Below are 14421 nucleotides of genomic sequence, written 5' to 3'. Positions count from 1 at the left end.
TCCCAGGAATTCCAAAAAACCCATTTCAAGCTACACACACAATTCCCCCCATATGATTGGATTTCAGGCCCATCCGATGGACCATATCACCATGGCCAGTGCTTCTACACCTCTGTCACACTGTGTAAGAGAGACACTAATGGGTATATAGAAAGAATCATATTGACCCAGAAGCAAGTGACCCAAGTCCTGATGCCCCTCAAATAAGGGGAATCATGATTTTTATATATTTCCCATTTGGAGCACACCATTTGGGAAATTTTATCCAAAGTCTATGAATCCACATAGACAAATAAAAAAATTCTTACATGAAATCTTTCACTTGAGAGAAAATGGCAATTTTTCACATTACAGAAAAATTCTTCGGTTTGCAGAGAATGACAAAATACACCTGGAGGAGAAATTCCATTAGCCCAATATTGTGCTGAGATAGGGCTTCCCTGGTGGCTCAGATGGTAAAGAATCTGCCTGCAATGAAGGAGACCCAGGTTCCATCCCTGCATTAGGAAGGTCCCCTGGAAAAGGGAATGACACCCCACTCCATTATTCTTGCCTGGAGAATTCCATGGCCAGAGGAGGTTGGCAGTTTACAGTCCATGAGATGGCAAAGAATCAAAAATTACTGAGCAACTAACATGAGCATACACACAGGTACAAAGCCTAAGACTAAGCTTTTCTAAACAAGCACTTTGCTTGGTATATATTAATCACATTCTTCATCCTTTATTTGGCTGCCTCGAATCTTTTCACAATCACATAAGCTCTAGGGCTGGGTATACTTCAATTCAATCCTAACTGAGAATCATAGCTAACTCCACTGAAGAGTGAATGGTGAGGTTTGGTTCACAGTTTGTTAACCAGCACAACAGGAACCTTTAGGGAAACATGGTTTATTTCCTCCTTCATGTTTAGAATATCTCATTCTAAACATGAGATAGCTTCCTTTCCACTTTTGTCAGGATTCAACCTTATTAAAAATATTTAAGTCTGGAGTTCACCTAATTGGTAATTTAACAAGGTACACCTTAAAATGTAGAGCACTATAAGTATATCACAGGGAAATCTACTCAACATTCTGTGATAACCTATATGAGAAAAGAATCTAAAAAAGAATGAATATATGTATTCAGTTCAGTTCAGTCACTCAGTCATGTCCAACTCTTTGTGACCCCATGAACCACAGCACACCAGGCCTCCTTGTCCATCACCAACTCCTGGAGTTCACCAAAACCCATGCCCATTGAGTCAGTGATGCCATCCAAACATCTCATCCTCTGTCGTCCCCTTCTTCTCCTGCCCTCAATGTTTCCCAGTATCAGGGTCTTTTCCAATGAGTCAGCTCTTCGCATCAGGTGGCCAAAGTATTGGAGTTTCAGTTTCACCATCAGTTCTTCCAATAAACACCCAGGACTGATCTCCTTTAGGATGGACTGGTTAGATGTCCTTGCAGTCCAAGGGACTCTCAAGAGTCTTCAACACCACAGTTCGAAGGCATCAATTCTTTGGCGCTCAGCTTTCTTTATAATGCAACTCCCACACCCATACATGACAACTGGAAAAACCATAGCCTTGACTAGACGGACCTTTGTCGGCAAAGTAATGTCTCTGCTTTTTAATATGCTATCTAGGTTGGTCATAACTTTCTTTCCAAGGAGTATGAATCTTTTAATTGCATGGCTGCCATCACCATCTGCAGTGATTTTGGAGCCCAGAAAATAAAGTCAGCCACTGTTTCCCCATCTATTTGTCATGGAGTGATGGGACCAGATGCCATGATCTTAGTTTTCTGAATGTTGAGCTTTAAGCCAACTTTTTCACTCTCCTCTTTCACTTTCATCAAGAGACTCTTTAGTTCTTCTTCACTTTCTGCCATAAGGGTGGTGTCATCTGCATATCTGAGGTTATTGGTATTTCTCCCAGCAATATGTATATGAGTAACTAAATCACTTTGCTGTACATCTGATACAAACATAACATTGTAAATCAACTATATTCCAATAAAATTAAACTATTTTTTAAAAACAAAAAAGTTTTAAAAAAAGCTAAAAGTCAAGGGTTTTGAGATCCATCTTATAATTTTAAAAAACCGCCATATTAAAGTATGTAGAAGAATGAAAATAAGAAAAAAATAGACTCTTGAAAGTCCCTGGGACAGCAAGGAGATCAGACTAGTCAATTCCAAAGAAAATCAATGCTGATTATTCATTGGAAGGACTAATGCTGAATCTGAAACTCCAATACTTTGGCCACCTGACACCAAGAGCCAACTCATTAGAAAAGAGCCTGATTCTGGGACAGACTGAGGGCAGGAAGAGAAGGGAGTGACTGAGGATAAGATTGTTTGATGGCATCGTCAATTCAATAGACATGAGTTTGAGCAAACTTTGGGAGATAGTGAAGGACAGGCAAGCCTGGCATACTGCAATCCATGAGGGTGCAAAAAGTCGGACACAACTGAGCAAATAAATGACAAAAGACCCAAATGAAAAAGAAAACTAACTTTTAAGAAGGAAAATCAGCAAACACAAAGCATGGTTCTTTGAAGTCACCACAAAGTGAAAAAAAAAGGGGGGGCGGTGGATTTACTATTAACATGAATTAAAACAGGATAATACAAGAGATTGGGCTTCCCTGGTGGCTCAGACGGTAAAGAATCTGCTTATAATAGAGGAAACCCAGGTTTGACCCCTAGGTTGGGAAGGTCCCCTGGAAAAGGAAATGGCAACCCATCCCAGTATTCTGGCCTGGAGAATCCCATGGAGAGAGGAGCCTGACAGGCTACAGTCCATGGGTTGCAAGCAGTCGGACATGACTGAGCAATTAACTCTTTAGCTTTCACTTTAATACAAAAGATACCATGAGCATTACAAAGAGAATATAATAAACATTTGGTAGATAAATTTTAAAATTTTAATGTAAAGGACACATGTCTTAAAAAAATGACATACAAAATTAACATAGACATAGAAAATCTGAATAACTACATACTGATATAAGAATTTGAATCCTTTTTTTAAATTTTCTTAGTTCAGTTCAGTCACTCAGTTGTGTCTGACTCTTTGTGACCCCATGGACTGCAGCACACCAGGCTTCCCTGTCCATCACCAACTCCCAGAGCTTGCTTAAACTCATATCCATCGAGTTGGTAATGCCATCCACCCATCTCATGCTCTGTCATCCCCTTCTCCTCCTGCCTTCAACCTATCCCAGCATCATCTTTTCCAATGAGTCAGTTCTTCACATCAGGTGGCCAAAGTATTAGAGTTTCAGCTTCAGCATCAGTCCTTCCAATGAATATTCAGGACTGATTTTCATTAGGATGGATTGGGTGGATCTCCTTGCAATCCAAGGGACTCTCAAGAGTCTTCTCCAACACCACAGTTCAAAAGCATCAATTCTTCAGCACTCTGCTTTCTTTGTAGTCCAACTCTCACGTCCATGCATGACTACTGGAAAAAGTATAGCTTTGACTAGATGGACCTTTGATGTCAAAGTAAGGTCTTTGCTTTTTAACATGCTGTCTAGGTTGGTCATAACTTTTCTTTCAAGGAGCAAGGGTCTTTTAATTTCATGGTTGCAGTCACCATCTGCAGTGATTCTGGATAAATAAATTCTCTCACTCTTTCCATTGTTTCCCCATCTATTTTCCATGAAGTGATGGGGTCATATGCCATGATCTTCATTTTCTGAATACTGAGCTTTAAGCCAACTTTTTCACTCTCTTCTTTCATTTTCATCAAGAGGCTCTTTGGTTCTTGACTTTCTGCCGTAAGGGTGGTGTCATCTGCATGTCTGAGGTTATTGATATTTCTCCTGGCAATCTTGATTCCAGCTTGTGCTTCATTCAGCCTGGCATTCAGCCTGGCATTTTGCATACTGTACTCTGCATATAAGTTAAACAAGCAGAGTGACAGTATACAGCCTTGATGTACTCCTTTACCAATTTGGAACCAGTCTGTTGTTCCATGTCCAGTTCTAACTGTTGCTTCTTGACCTGAATACAGATTTCTCAGGAGGCAGGTCATGTGGTGTGGTATTCCCATCTCTTGAAGGATTTATTCACAGTTTGTTGTGATCCACACAGTCAAAGGCTTTGGCATTGTCAATAAAGCAGATGTTTTCCTGGAACTCTTTTGCTTTTGCAATGATCCAATGGACGTTGGATATTTGATCTCTGGTTCCTCTGCCTTTTCTAAAATCAGCTTGGACATCTGGAAGTTCACAGTTCACGTATTGCTGAAGCCTGGCTTGGAGAATCTTGAGCATTACTTTACTAGCATGTGAGATGAGTGCAATTGTATGGTAGTTTGAACATTCTTTGGCATTACCTTTCTTTGAGACTGAAATGAAAACTGACCTTTGCCAGACCTGTGGCCACTGCTGAGTTTTCCAAATTTGCTGGCATATTGACTGCAGCACTTTCAGAGCACCATCTTTTAGGATTTGAAATAGATCAACTGGAATTCCATCACCTCCACTAAATTTGTTCATAGTGATTCTTCCTAAGACCCACTTGACTCCGCATCCCAGGATGTCTGGCTTTAGGTGAGTGATCACACCACCATGGTTATCTGGGTTATAAAGATCTTTTTTGTATAGTTCTTCTGTGTATTCTTGCCACCTTGTCTTAATATTTCTGCTTCTGTTAGGTCCCTACCATTTCTGTCCTTTTTTGAGCCCATCTTTGCATGAAATGTTCCCTTGGTATCACTAATTTTCTTGAAGAGATCTCTAATCTTTCCTTTTCTATTGTTTTCCTCTATTTCTTTGCATTGATCACTGAGGAAGGCTTTCTTATCTCTCCTTACTACTCTTTGGAACTCTGCATTCAAATGGGTATATGCTTCCTTTTCTCTTTTGCCTTTAGCTTCTCTTCTTTTTCTCAGCTATTTCTAAGGCCTGCTCAGACAACCATTTTGCCTTTTTGCATTTCTTTTTCTTGGGGATGGTCTCGTTCCCTGCCTTCTGTACAATGTCTCAAACCTCTCTCCGTAGTTCTTCAGGCACTCTGTCTATGAGATCTAATCTTTTGGATCTATTTGTCACTTCCACTGTATAATTGTAAGGGATTTGATTTAGGTCATATCTGAATGGTCTAGTGGTTTTCCCTACTTTCTAAAATTTAAGTCTGATTTTTAAATAAGTTCATGATCTGAGCCACACTCAGTTCCCAGTTTTGTTTTTGCTGACTCTATAGAGCTTCTCCACATTTGATGGAAAAGAATATAACCCATTTGATGGAAAAGAATATAACCCATTTGATTTTGGTATTGAACATCTGGTGATGTCCATGTGTAGTGTCTTCTCTTGTTGTGTTGTGTTGTTTTATTTTACTTTATTTTATTGTTTTGGTCATACCATGCAGCTTCCGGTATCTTAGCTTTCCTACCAGCAATTGAACCCAGGCCTTCAGCAATGAAAGCAGCAAGTCCAGACCACCAGAGAATTCCGTAAATACATAATTTGTTAATTTCCAGGTAATTGCTAAATACATCATTTTTAAATTTCTTACAGAAAAGACCTTAAGTCCAGTGGACTTCACAAAAACATTATGCAGAAAAGTTTTTCCAAACTTTTCCAGGGTACATGAGTCCAACATTTTCATGATATAAAAACCAGACAAAGACATTAAAAGAAAGAAAAATAACAAGTGAAACTGCCTTTGGATATTAAACAACATACCAATGAACTGAATATAGCAATATAAAAAAGATAATACTGCACAATCTAATTTGACTGGGCAAGTCCAAGATCCTCAGGGTTGACTATTACAAAGGACAGGCTGGAACCCTTGATCAGGAGCTGATGTTGTTCTCCAGAAGCAGAATTTCTTTTTACTTCAGGGAAGGCTTAGCTCTTAAAGCCTTACAACTGACTTAACTGTGCCCATTTGACTATGTAGGATAAATGGCCCTACTTAAAATCAACTGATTATGGACTTCAATCACACCTACAAAATACCTACAGAGCAACACACAGATCACTTTTTTATAATAACTGAGGAATGTAGTCTGGTAAATGTAGTCTGGACACATTAAACCGACCATTAAAAATAGAAATATTTCTCATGTATTTTCATGAGGCTACATAATTCTGATACCAAAAGCTGACAAAAGATTTCAAGAAAAGCAAATTATAGACCAATATTCTTCACGAACAATAGATACAAAAACTCTTAACAAACTGCATACAGAAATACATAGAAAAGATGCTACATTATGACCAAGTAAAGTCTATTCCAGGAATGTTAAGTTTAACTTTCAAATACTGATCACTATAATTCACATTAAAAGAGTAAAGGTAAATAATCATATGACTATCTGAAGAGATGTAGGAGAAATATTTGTTAAAATTCAATACTTATTCTTCATTTAAAAAAAAAAAGTACAGTTCTTGGCAATTGAGGAATTAAGAGAAACATTTAAAATCTGATAACAGATACCTACCTAAAAAACTGTAATAGTATTTGTAATGAAAAAGTATTGAACAATTTTGCCCTAAGAGTGCAAGATTATCTGATCTAACCAATTCTCTTCAACACTAACTGGAAACTCTGGCCATAACAAGTAGTCAAGAAAAGAAATAAAAAGTCATAAATATTGGAAATTAAGATATATAACTGTCATTATTTACAGCTGACATGATTGTATATGGACAAAATCCTACAGAATTAAAAAAAGAAAAACATACCACCATCACTCCAGGCAATGCAAAGTTAATTCACAAATAAATCAATTATATGTCTATAGACTAGCAACAAGAAAGTGAACTAAAGAGCCTCTTGATGAAAGTGAAAGAGGAGAGTGAAAAAGTTGGCTTAAAGCTCAACATTCAGAAAACTAAGATCATGGCATCTGGTCCCATCACTTCATGGCAAATAGTTGGGGAAACAGTGGCTGACTTTATTTTCTGGGCTCCAAAATCACTGCAGATAGTGATTGCAGCCATGCAATTAAAAGATTCGTACTCCTTCAAAGGAAAGTTATGACCAACCTAGCCAGCATATTAAAAAGCAGAGACATTACTTTGCCAACAAAGGTCTGTCTAGTCAAGGCTATGGTTTTTCCAGTGGTCATGTATGGATGTGAGAGTTGGACTATAAAGAAAGCTGAATACTGAAGAATTGATGTTTCTGAACTGTGGTGTTGCAGAAGACTCTTGAGAGTCCCTTGGACTACAAGGAGAGCCAACCAGTCCATAAAGGAGATCAGTCCTGGGTGTTCATTGGAAGGTCTCATGTTGAAGCTGAAACTCCAATACTTTGGCCACCTGATGCAAAGAGCCAGTTCATCTGAAAAGACCCTGATGCTGGGTAAGATTGAGGGTAGGAGAAGGGAACAACAGAGGATGAGATGGTTGGATGGCATCACGTACTCAATGGACATGAGTTTGGTTGGGCTCCGGGAGTTGGTGATGGACAAGGAGGCCTGGCATGCTGCGGTCCATAGGGTTGCAAAGATTCAGACACAACTGAGTGACTGAACTGAACTGAACTGAGCAACAAGCAAGTGAATAATGGTATCAGAAACAAGACTTCCCTAATGGTCCAAATGGTGAAGAATCCACTTGCCAATGCAGGAAACACAGGTTTGATCCCTGGTTCGGGAAGAATCCACATGTGCAGAGCAGCTAAGTCCATGTGCCACAACTACTGAGCCCAAGCTCTAGAACCAGACTGCTGCACCTACTGAGCCCAATGCCACAACTACTGAAATTCATGTGCCTTAGAGCCCATGCTCTGCAACAGGAAAAGCTACCAAAATGAGAAGTCCACCCACAGCAATTAGTTACCCCTCTCATCACAACTAAAGAAAGCCCACACATAGTCAAGGCCAAGTGCATGCAAAATAAATAAATAAGTAAATTAAAAAAAAAAAAAAAACAATCCAATAATACTATGAAAAGGCAAACATGCATGAATGAATTTAACCAGAGAAATTTAAGATGTCTATACTAAAAATTATAAAATATTTCTGAAATTAAAAAAGACCTAAATATATTCATAATTGCAGATCCAACATTGTTAAGACTCAGACTTCTCAAATAAACTATAGCTAAAACAAAATATTAATAAAATTTTCAGGAGGTTTTTATTTAAAAACAAATTGAAAGGCTTCTAAAATTGACACCTAAAAGTAAAGAATCCAGAATGAGCAAAGCAACCTTTACAAAAAAAAAAAAAAAAGAAAAAAATAGACAGTTTAAACTATGGGTTTCATCTCTTATTAAAATGTACAGTAACTACAAATACAGTATTGGTTTAAGGATCAAAATATTGGTGTAAACTGCAACTACTGAGGAACAAAATAATTATACAAGTGCAGATTTCCTTAATTTAGTGCATAAAAGTCTTTAACAAATGTGTCCAGAATAATTGGAAAAAATAAACCTCGACCATTAATTACTATTTCACATACAAAAAACAATTCAAGATGCATCAATATTTTAAAAGGTAGAACATAGCAAAGTATCTTCACACTCCTAAGGATGTGCAAAGATTTCTTAGGATACAAAAACATCAACTACAAAAGAAAAAAAAAAAAAAAAAACAGTAAACATTAGACATCATCAAAATTAAACCTTTATCTCCACTAAGGATATAAATGGCAAGCCACGGACTGGAAAAAAATATCCACGGAGGACTAGTATTAAATATATATTAAAAATAAACATCCCCAAGGGGGATTTGAGGAAGGGATTGGGGAAGGGATCAACACACCACAGAAATCTAAAAATGACGAACACATTGTTCAGTGGGAGAGGCTGGATACTCTCTACACACTCCCCCTGACGTCTCCACACAATGAAATGCAAGGGTCAGGGGTGCTGAGACAAGTAAAGACTGTAAAAGCAAGTGACCCATAATAACCTATTATGCTGAGTCTTAGGCTTTGTCCTCAATATCCAGATGCACTGTCCTGTTCTTTTGCACTCCCCTCTCTGGACAAAAATGACTGAGGCACCTCCTTCACATCTTTTTCTTGGGCATTTTCCCTTCATAAAACTGCAGTCAGTGTGGTCTGTGTGTGCTGAGGAGGAAATGACACGGTCCCTAGTGGTCCCACCACAATTGCCATTGGTGACTCAACTGCCCTCAGAATTAGCCCTTTATGTACATGAAAGGATGGGAAGACTCAGTTGAGCTACACCAAGCTGCTGATTTTTTTTTTTTTTTCCTGAATGAGCAGCGTGTGGGAAATAAGCATTTTGCAACTTAGTTTTCCTCAATAAATTACAATATTTTGCTGAGAGCAGCTGTGTGCAAGTTCACATGCTCAGAGAAGTCCCAAACTTATTTTTTTTTTGGAAAATTTAAATGCCTAAACCCAACTTACACATCTCACTTTCATTTTTACTTGTTTTAACAGCAGGAAGACTCCTTGGAGGTGATGATTTCAATGACAAGAATTGTAAACAATTGAGACTTCTTACTCAATGTTATTTGGGACTTTGGCAAATTGTATGAAAATCACATTATTCTGAAATATTTAATGCTCAATAGTCTATCTTCAAAACAACTAATTTTTATTCTGTGAGTCTACATAAGAAAGTGTTCATTAAAATCTTCAAGGATTACAAACCTAGAATCTCTGTGATACAAAATCATGAGATGATATTTATGGGCCTAGAAACTATCTCTGACAATAACTTTAATGCAATATAATGTCATTTTACCAAAGACAAAAGGAGAAGAAGGGGGCAAAGAATGATATGGCTGGATGGCATCACCAACTCAATGGACATGAACTTGGGCAAACTCCGGGAGATGGTGAGGGACAGGAAGGTCGGGTGTGCTGCAGTTCATGGGGTCACAAAGAGTCGAACATGACTTAGTGACTGAACAACAACATATGCCATTGTCATGAGACTATTTCTCTTACCTAAAACACATATGTGGCATTTTAAAAATAATTACCCATTATTAAGAGCTCAAAATGAATTTAGATGTTATGCAAATAATAATATTAAAATGAACTTCACTTTGTCTTCCCAACAAACCTAGGAAGTGTGCATTATTTTCTCCATTTTACAGAAAGGAGAATGTGGCTTTGTGGGGCAGAGATGGTAAGAGGGAGAGCTGGGACGGGGGCTTGGAAAGGGAGACTGCGGGGTTCTGCACTGCCACACTTTAAAGCTGTTGACATCATGAATGATTATCAGGTGCAATCACACCACATACATTGATTTTTTATGCTACTCTCCTTCATCCTTTGAAATGGTTAACAACTCCAACTTGCCCAATCACTTATATAAAGTGACTAAACAGGTTGGTAGCTATAAGAATCAATGTACAGGATGGTGCACAAACTTATGTGCCTCTCTGTTGGGATCTGGTCTCTGAATGATATCACCTGAGGGGATGGACTGTCCTGCAGTGTAAACCACTGCTCAGAATCTAGGGTTTTCCTTAGCCACACTTCATATCACTATCACAAAATATTAAATAACTAATCTGACATTTCATTTAAGTGAATGAGAAGGAATTAGATGAAAGAAAGTATATGGAAAAACACTTTAGAAGTAATAAAGATAACAATGATCAAGAATCTTTTAAGGTTTATCAAATACAACAGGGATAAACAAAATCATCAAAAATGAGTTTGAACACAGGTGTGTTAACACAGCTGAACAATGCCCTTCCAGACCCTTCCCGCACAGGAACTCTGCTTCCACCAGCACCTTCTGCCCCACTATCCACAGTGGCCTTTTCCTCTCATGCTGGATCAAAAGTCACCTCCTAGAAGCTCCGCCCACCTCCTGGACCACCTCTAACTGTCTCCAGCCTCTACATCCAGTTTGCCTTCCAGGACTTCCTCTACAGAGCTCCCACAATTAGGATTCCGAAGCTATCAAGTGTGAATCTCTGGATGTCTCCTTCCCTGGGGAGGGAGGAGACCCATGAGGGGAGGGCTTCATGCCTGACTCACTCCTGTACTTCAGGGCCTCAATCCTTGTTTGTTGAAGGGAAGGAGGGAAGAGAGGGCAAAACCACCTACCATCGCTCATATTCCCCTCACAGAAACTAAAATCTCAAACAACAGGCAAGAGCTTCTTAGACCCTGCATTCCAGACGGGCCTCTGTCCTGATTCATTCAAACTCCTTCCAGCCTGTCTTCACCTCAATTCCCTCCATGCCTCCTGGGTTTGCAGCCCTTTGTTCTCTAATTCCTCCCATATGAAACCTGCTCCTCAGGTCACCAGATGCCTCCTCATTCCAAATCAAGCAGCAAGTTTCCGTGGACTCACCTCGCTTGCACTAAAGAGACCTCTCCTTCCTTGGGTCTCCACCGTATCTCCTCCTCTCATCCTTGCTGTTCATTATATGTTTTCTGTACTTCCCTTCTCTCTCTGCTTCTCTCTAAATATCAAGGCTACCCAAAGCTTCTGATCTTGGCTCCTAAAATGCTTCCCTCACTCTTGGCAATCTTATCCATCTGCAGAGATTTTAGCTACTTGCTCAGTGAAGAATACATAGGCTCCATGCTCATCCCAGGTCTCTTTCTCAAAGAGCAGACTCTTACTTCTAATGAACTACTGTACATCTCTACCAAACTTCAAGATAATTGAACTAAAAGTGGTAGAGAAGGGACTGGAAATCAGCTAGACTAGAATTTTTGCTCCTCTTTAATGAGAATATTTCCTGCTAAAATTAGGTAGCATTGACCCCTGTCCTTCTATATGCCATCCAAAAATATGTGACATTCTGATTATGATGACTAACTAACAATATGCTAAGCACACGGTGGAAACCCAACCTTGGCCTAGCTTGCTGTAGCAAAGAAACAGAACCTTTCACAAAATCCTTTGAAAGTAATTCACAATCACTGTCAAAATGTGACACTGTTTTTAGGGAAAAATTGTTTCTGGGGATAAATTATGTGGCTAAACCCAGCAGAGTACATTTATGAAAGAAGTTTGCAGAAGAGAAAAAAAAAAAAAAAAAACCAATCAGACATCTTTTCAGTAAAAGTCCTCTGCCTCTGAGTCTCAGCTTAGTTCTCACTGCTAACAGTGGAAGCCTTGCCCAAAGGCTGCACTGTCTGTAGGACACTGTTGTATTGTTGCATTTCCATGTGCAGCTTTTGATAAATGCATTTCATTTCCAAAATTAACACTTGGAAAGAAAAATTAAATTCCCCACAGGCTTAATCACTGATAAGTAGACAGAATAACAGGGGGTAAAAAAAAAGAACACTCCATAAGAGCATCAATACTGACTGTGGGGATGAGAGCTGAGAAGACCTAACATTATTTCTTAGAACCCCAAGTTCAGAGACAAACTGAGGCTAGACAAAGGTATTCCTGTAGGTCTCTCTCTCTCTTAAGATACCTTAAGACAGAGCAATCAGTTTGTGAAAAGAAAAACGGCCTACATAAACAAAAGACATTTGCTGAGATGACTTTGATCCTGTAATCTAATTACTGGCTTAAAAGCCTTGGTATCATCAAAGGTGCTCCCTATAGTCTTTCTTGGACTTCCCAGGTGGCTCAGTGGTAAGAATCTGCCTGCCTTGCAGCAGACGCAGGAGACACAAGTTTGATCTTTGGGTTAGGAATATCCCCTGGACAAGGAAACAACAACCTACTCCAGTATTCTTGCCTGAGATATCCCATGGATGGAGGAGCCTGGCAGGCTGCAGTCCATGGGGTCTCAAAAGAGTTGGACACAACTTAGCAACTAAACAACATTGTCCCTGTTAAAGTATTATTTTCATCTTATTTTTAGCCAATCTTTTCTTTGTAAGTAACCACACCTGGCTTTATCCAAATAAAATGGTGCAGGAGATATCTGTCCCCTGTGGGAATACAATGCATCATGCTCGTGATCAGTTGTGTCCGACTCTTTGCAGCCCCATGGACTATAGCCTGCCAGGCTCCTCTGTCCGTGGAATTTTCTAGGCAAGAATACTGAAGTGGGTTGCCATTCCCTCCTCCAAGGAATCTTCCTGTCCCAGGGATCGAACCCATATCTGTTACATCTCCTGCATTGGCAGGCAAATTCTTTACCACTGAGCCACCTGGGAGGCCAGATACAATGCATAATGTAGTTAATCTAGGCTATCTTTCCATGAGAAGTGATTATTTCTATATATTATGAAATGTGCTCACAGTAAAGTGAATCCACACCAGACACCTTGAAGGTGGAGGGACAATCACTTACCCAGCATATCGCTGCTTCAGACCAACCTTGATGTGACTTTGTAGATACTCCTGCTCCAGGTGTTACTCATGCTAACTCAGCCTCTCAATCAGAACTGCACTTTTCTGTCACAAACACAGCCTTTACTGAAGATAACAGGACACACTGCCAGGCTGCAAGGCCCACCCTCAGCCTCTGTGAAAAACCCTTGAGAAACAGGCACTCTGCTCTTCCCTGTGAGAACTCTGACAGGATTGTTACATTACCTGGATGAAATCAAGAACTATCAGGGGCAGCAAGTCATCCATATGCCCAACGTCTTTGGAGAAATGATTCAAAATTCTTCCTGTAAGAACAGGATATGAGAAATTACTCATTTCCTCATATAGGAGCTTTAAGAGAAACAATTCATGAACATATCAAAACAATATTTTTGAAGAATATGTGTTTAGGGACTTCCCTGGTGGTACGGTGTCCCCAGTGCAGGAGACATGGGTTCAGTCTCTGGTCTGAAAAGATTCCACATGCTGCAGAGCAACTAAGCCTGTGTGCCACAACTACTGAAGCTCGTGTGCCTACAGCCTGAGCTCTGCAACAGAAAAAGCCACCACAATGTGAAGCCCAGGCACCGCAATGAAGAGAAACCCTTGCTTGCTGTAACTAGAGAAAGCCCACATGAAGCAACAAAGAACCAAAGCAACTAAAAGTAAATAAATATTTAAAAAATAAAGTACATTTATTAAATATTTAATATATTGAGCTTCCCTAGGGACTCAATGCTAAGGAATCTGCCCACCAATGCAGAAGACATAAGAGACAGGGGTTCAATCCCTGGGTCAGAAGATGCCCTGGAGGAGGAATGGCAACCCACTCCAGTATTCTTGCCTAGGAAATCCCGTGGACAGAGGAGCCTGGCAGGCCACAGTCCATGGGACTACAAAAGACTCAGACACAACTTATTGGTAAAACAACAACAAATTTAATGTATTACAAATTCATATGAAATAAGCCAATATCAGTGGTAAAAAGAAAGATAAAATAGGATGATACCTAAAAAGAAACAAAAATACCACCAAATGGCAGTGGGTGGGTAATTGAAATTGAGCCCTGATTTTTAAAACAATGGGGGAATCTTGTGGCAATCTCAGGAAGGGTTGGTGGATTTGAGAATGTTCCCTCCCTTTAGATCCATCCCATGTAAGGCTCACTCCAAGTACTAAATCAGTATATAAACAGTTGCAAAATACCTTAGTTAATCCTAATTGTCACACCAATTTTGC

General features: G+C 39.4%; 1 protein-coding gene across 3 annotated transcripts in view; it reads right to left on the bottom strand.

Moving 5' to 3' along the window:
- The window catches only part of LOC147361895 (ATP-binding cassette sub-family C member 4-like), a 228591-nt gene that overhangs the window by 145536 nt on the left and 68634 nt on the right, over window positions 1–14421 (bottom strand). For 2 of the 3 annotated variants that reach the window (XM_086330212.1, XM_086330213.1), the window contains exon 20: window positions 13408–13487. The exons of the other annotated variant lie outside the window; for it this stretch is intronic. In XM_086330212.1, the coding sequence (XP_086186338.1) occupies window positions 13408–13487 (80 nt within the window). The remainder of the gene's footprint in view (window positions 1–13407; window positions 13488–14421) is intronic. 3 annotated transcript variants of the gene reach the window in all.

Source organism: Bos grunniens, chromosome 12, assembly GCF_055505025.1.
Source record: "Bos grunniens cultivar Pamir isolate PY7600 chromosome 12, Bosgru_T2T1.0, whole genome shotgun sequence".
Classification (NCBI taxonomy): domain Eukaryota; kingdom Metazoa; phylum Chordata; class Mammalia; order Artiodactyla; family Bovidae; genus Bos; species Bos grunniens.
This window is presented reverse-complemented; position numbering and strand designations above follow the sequence as displayed.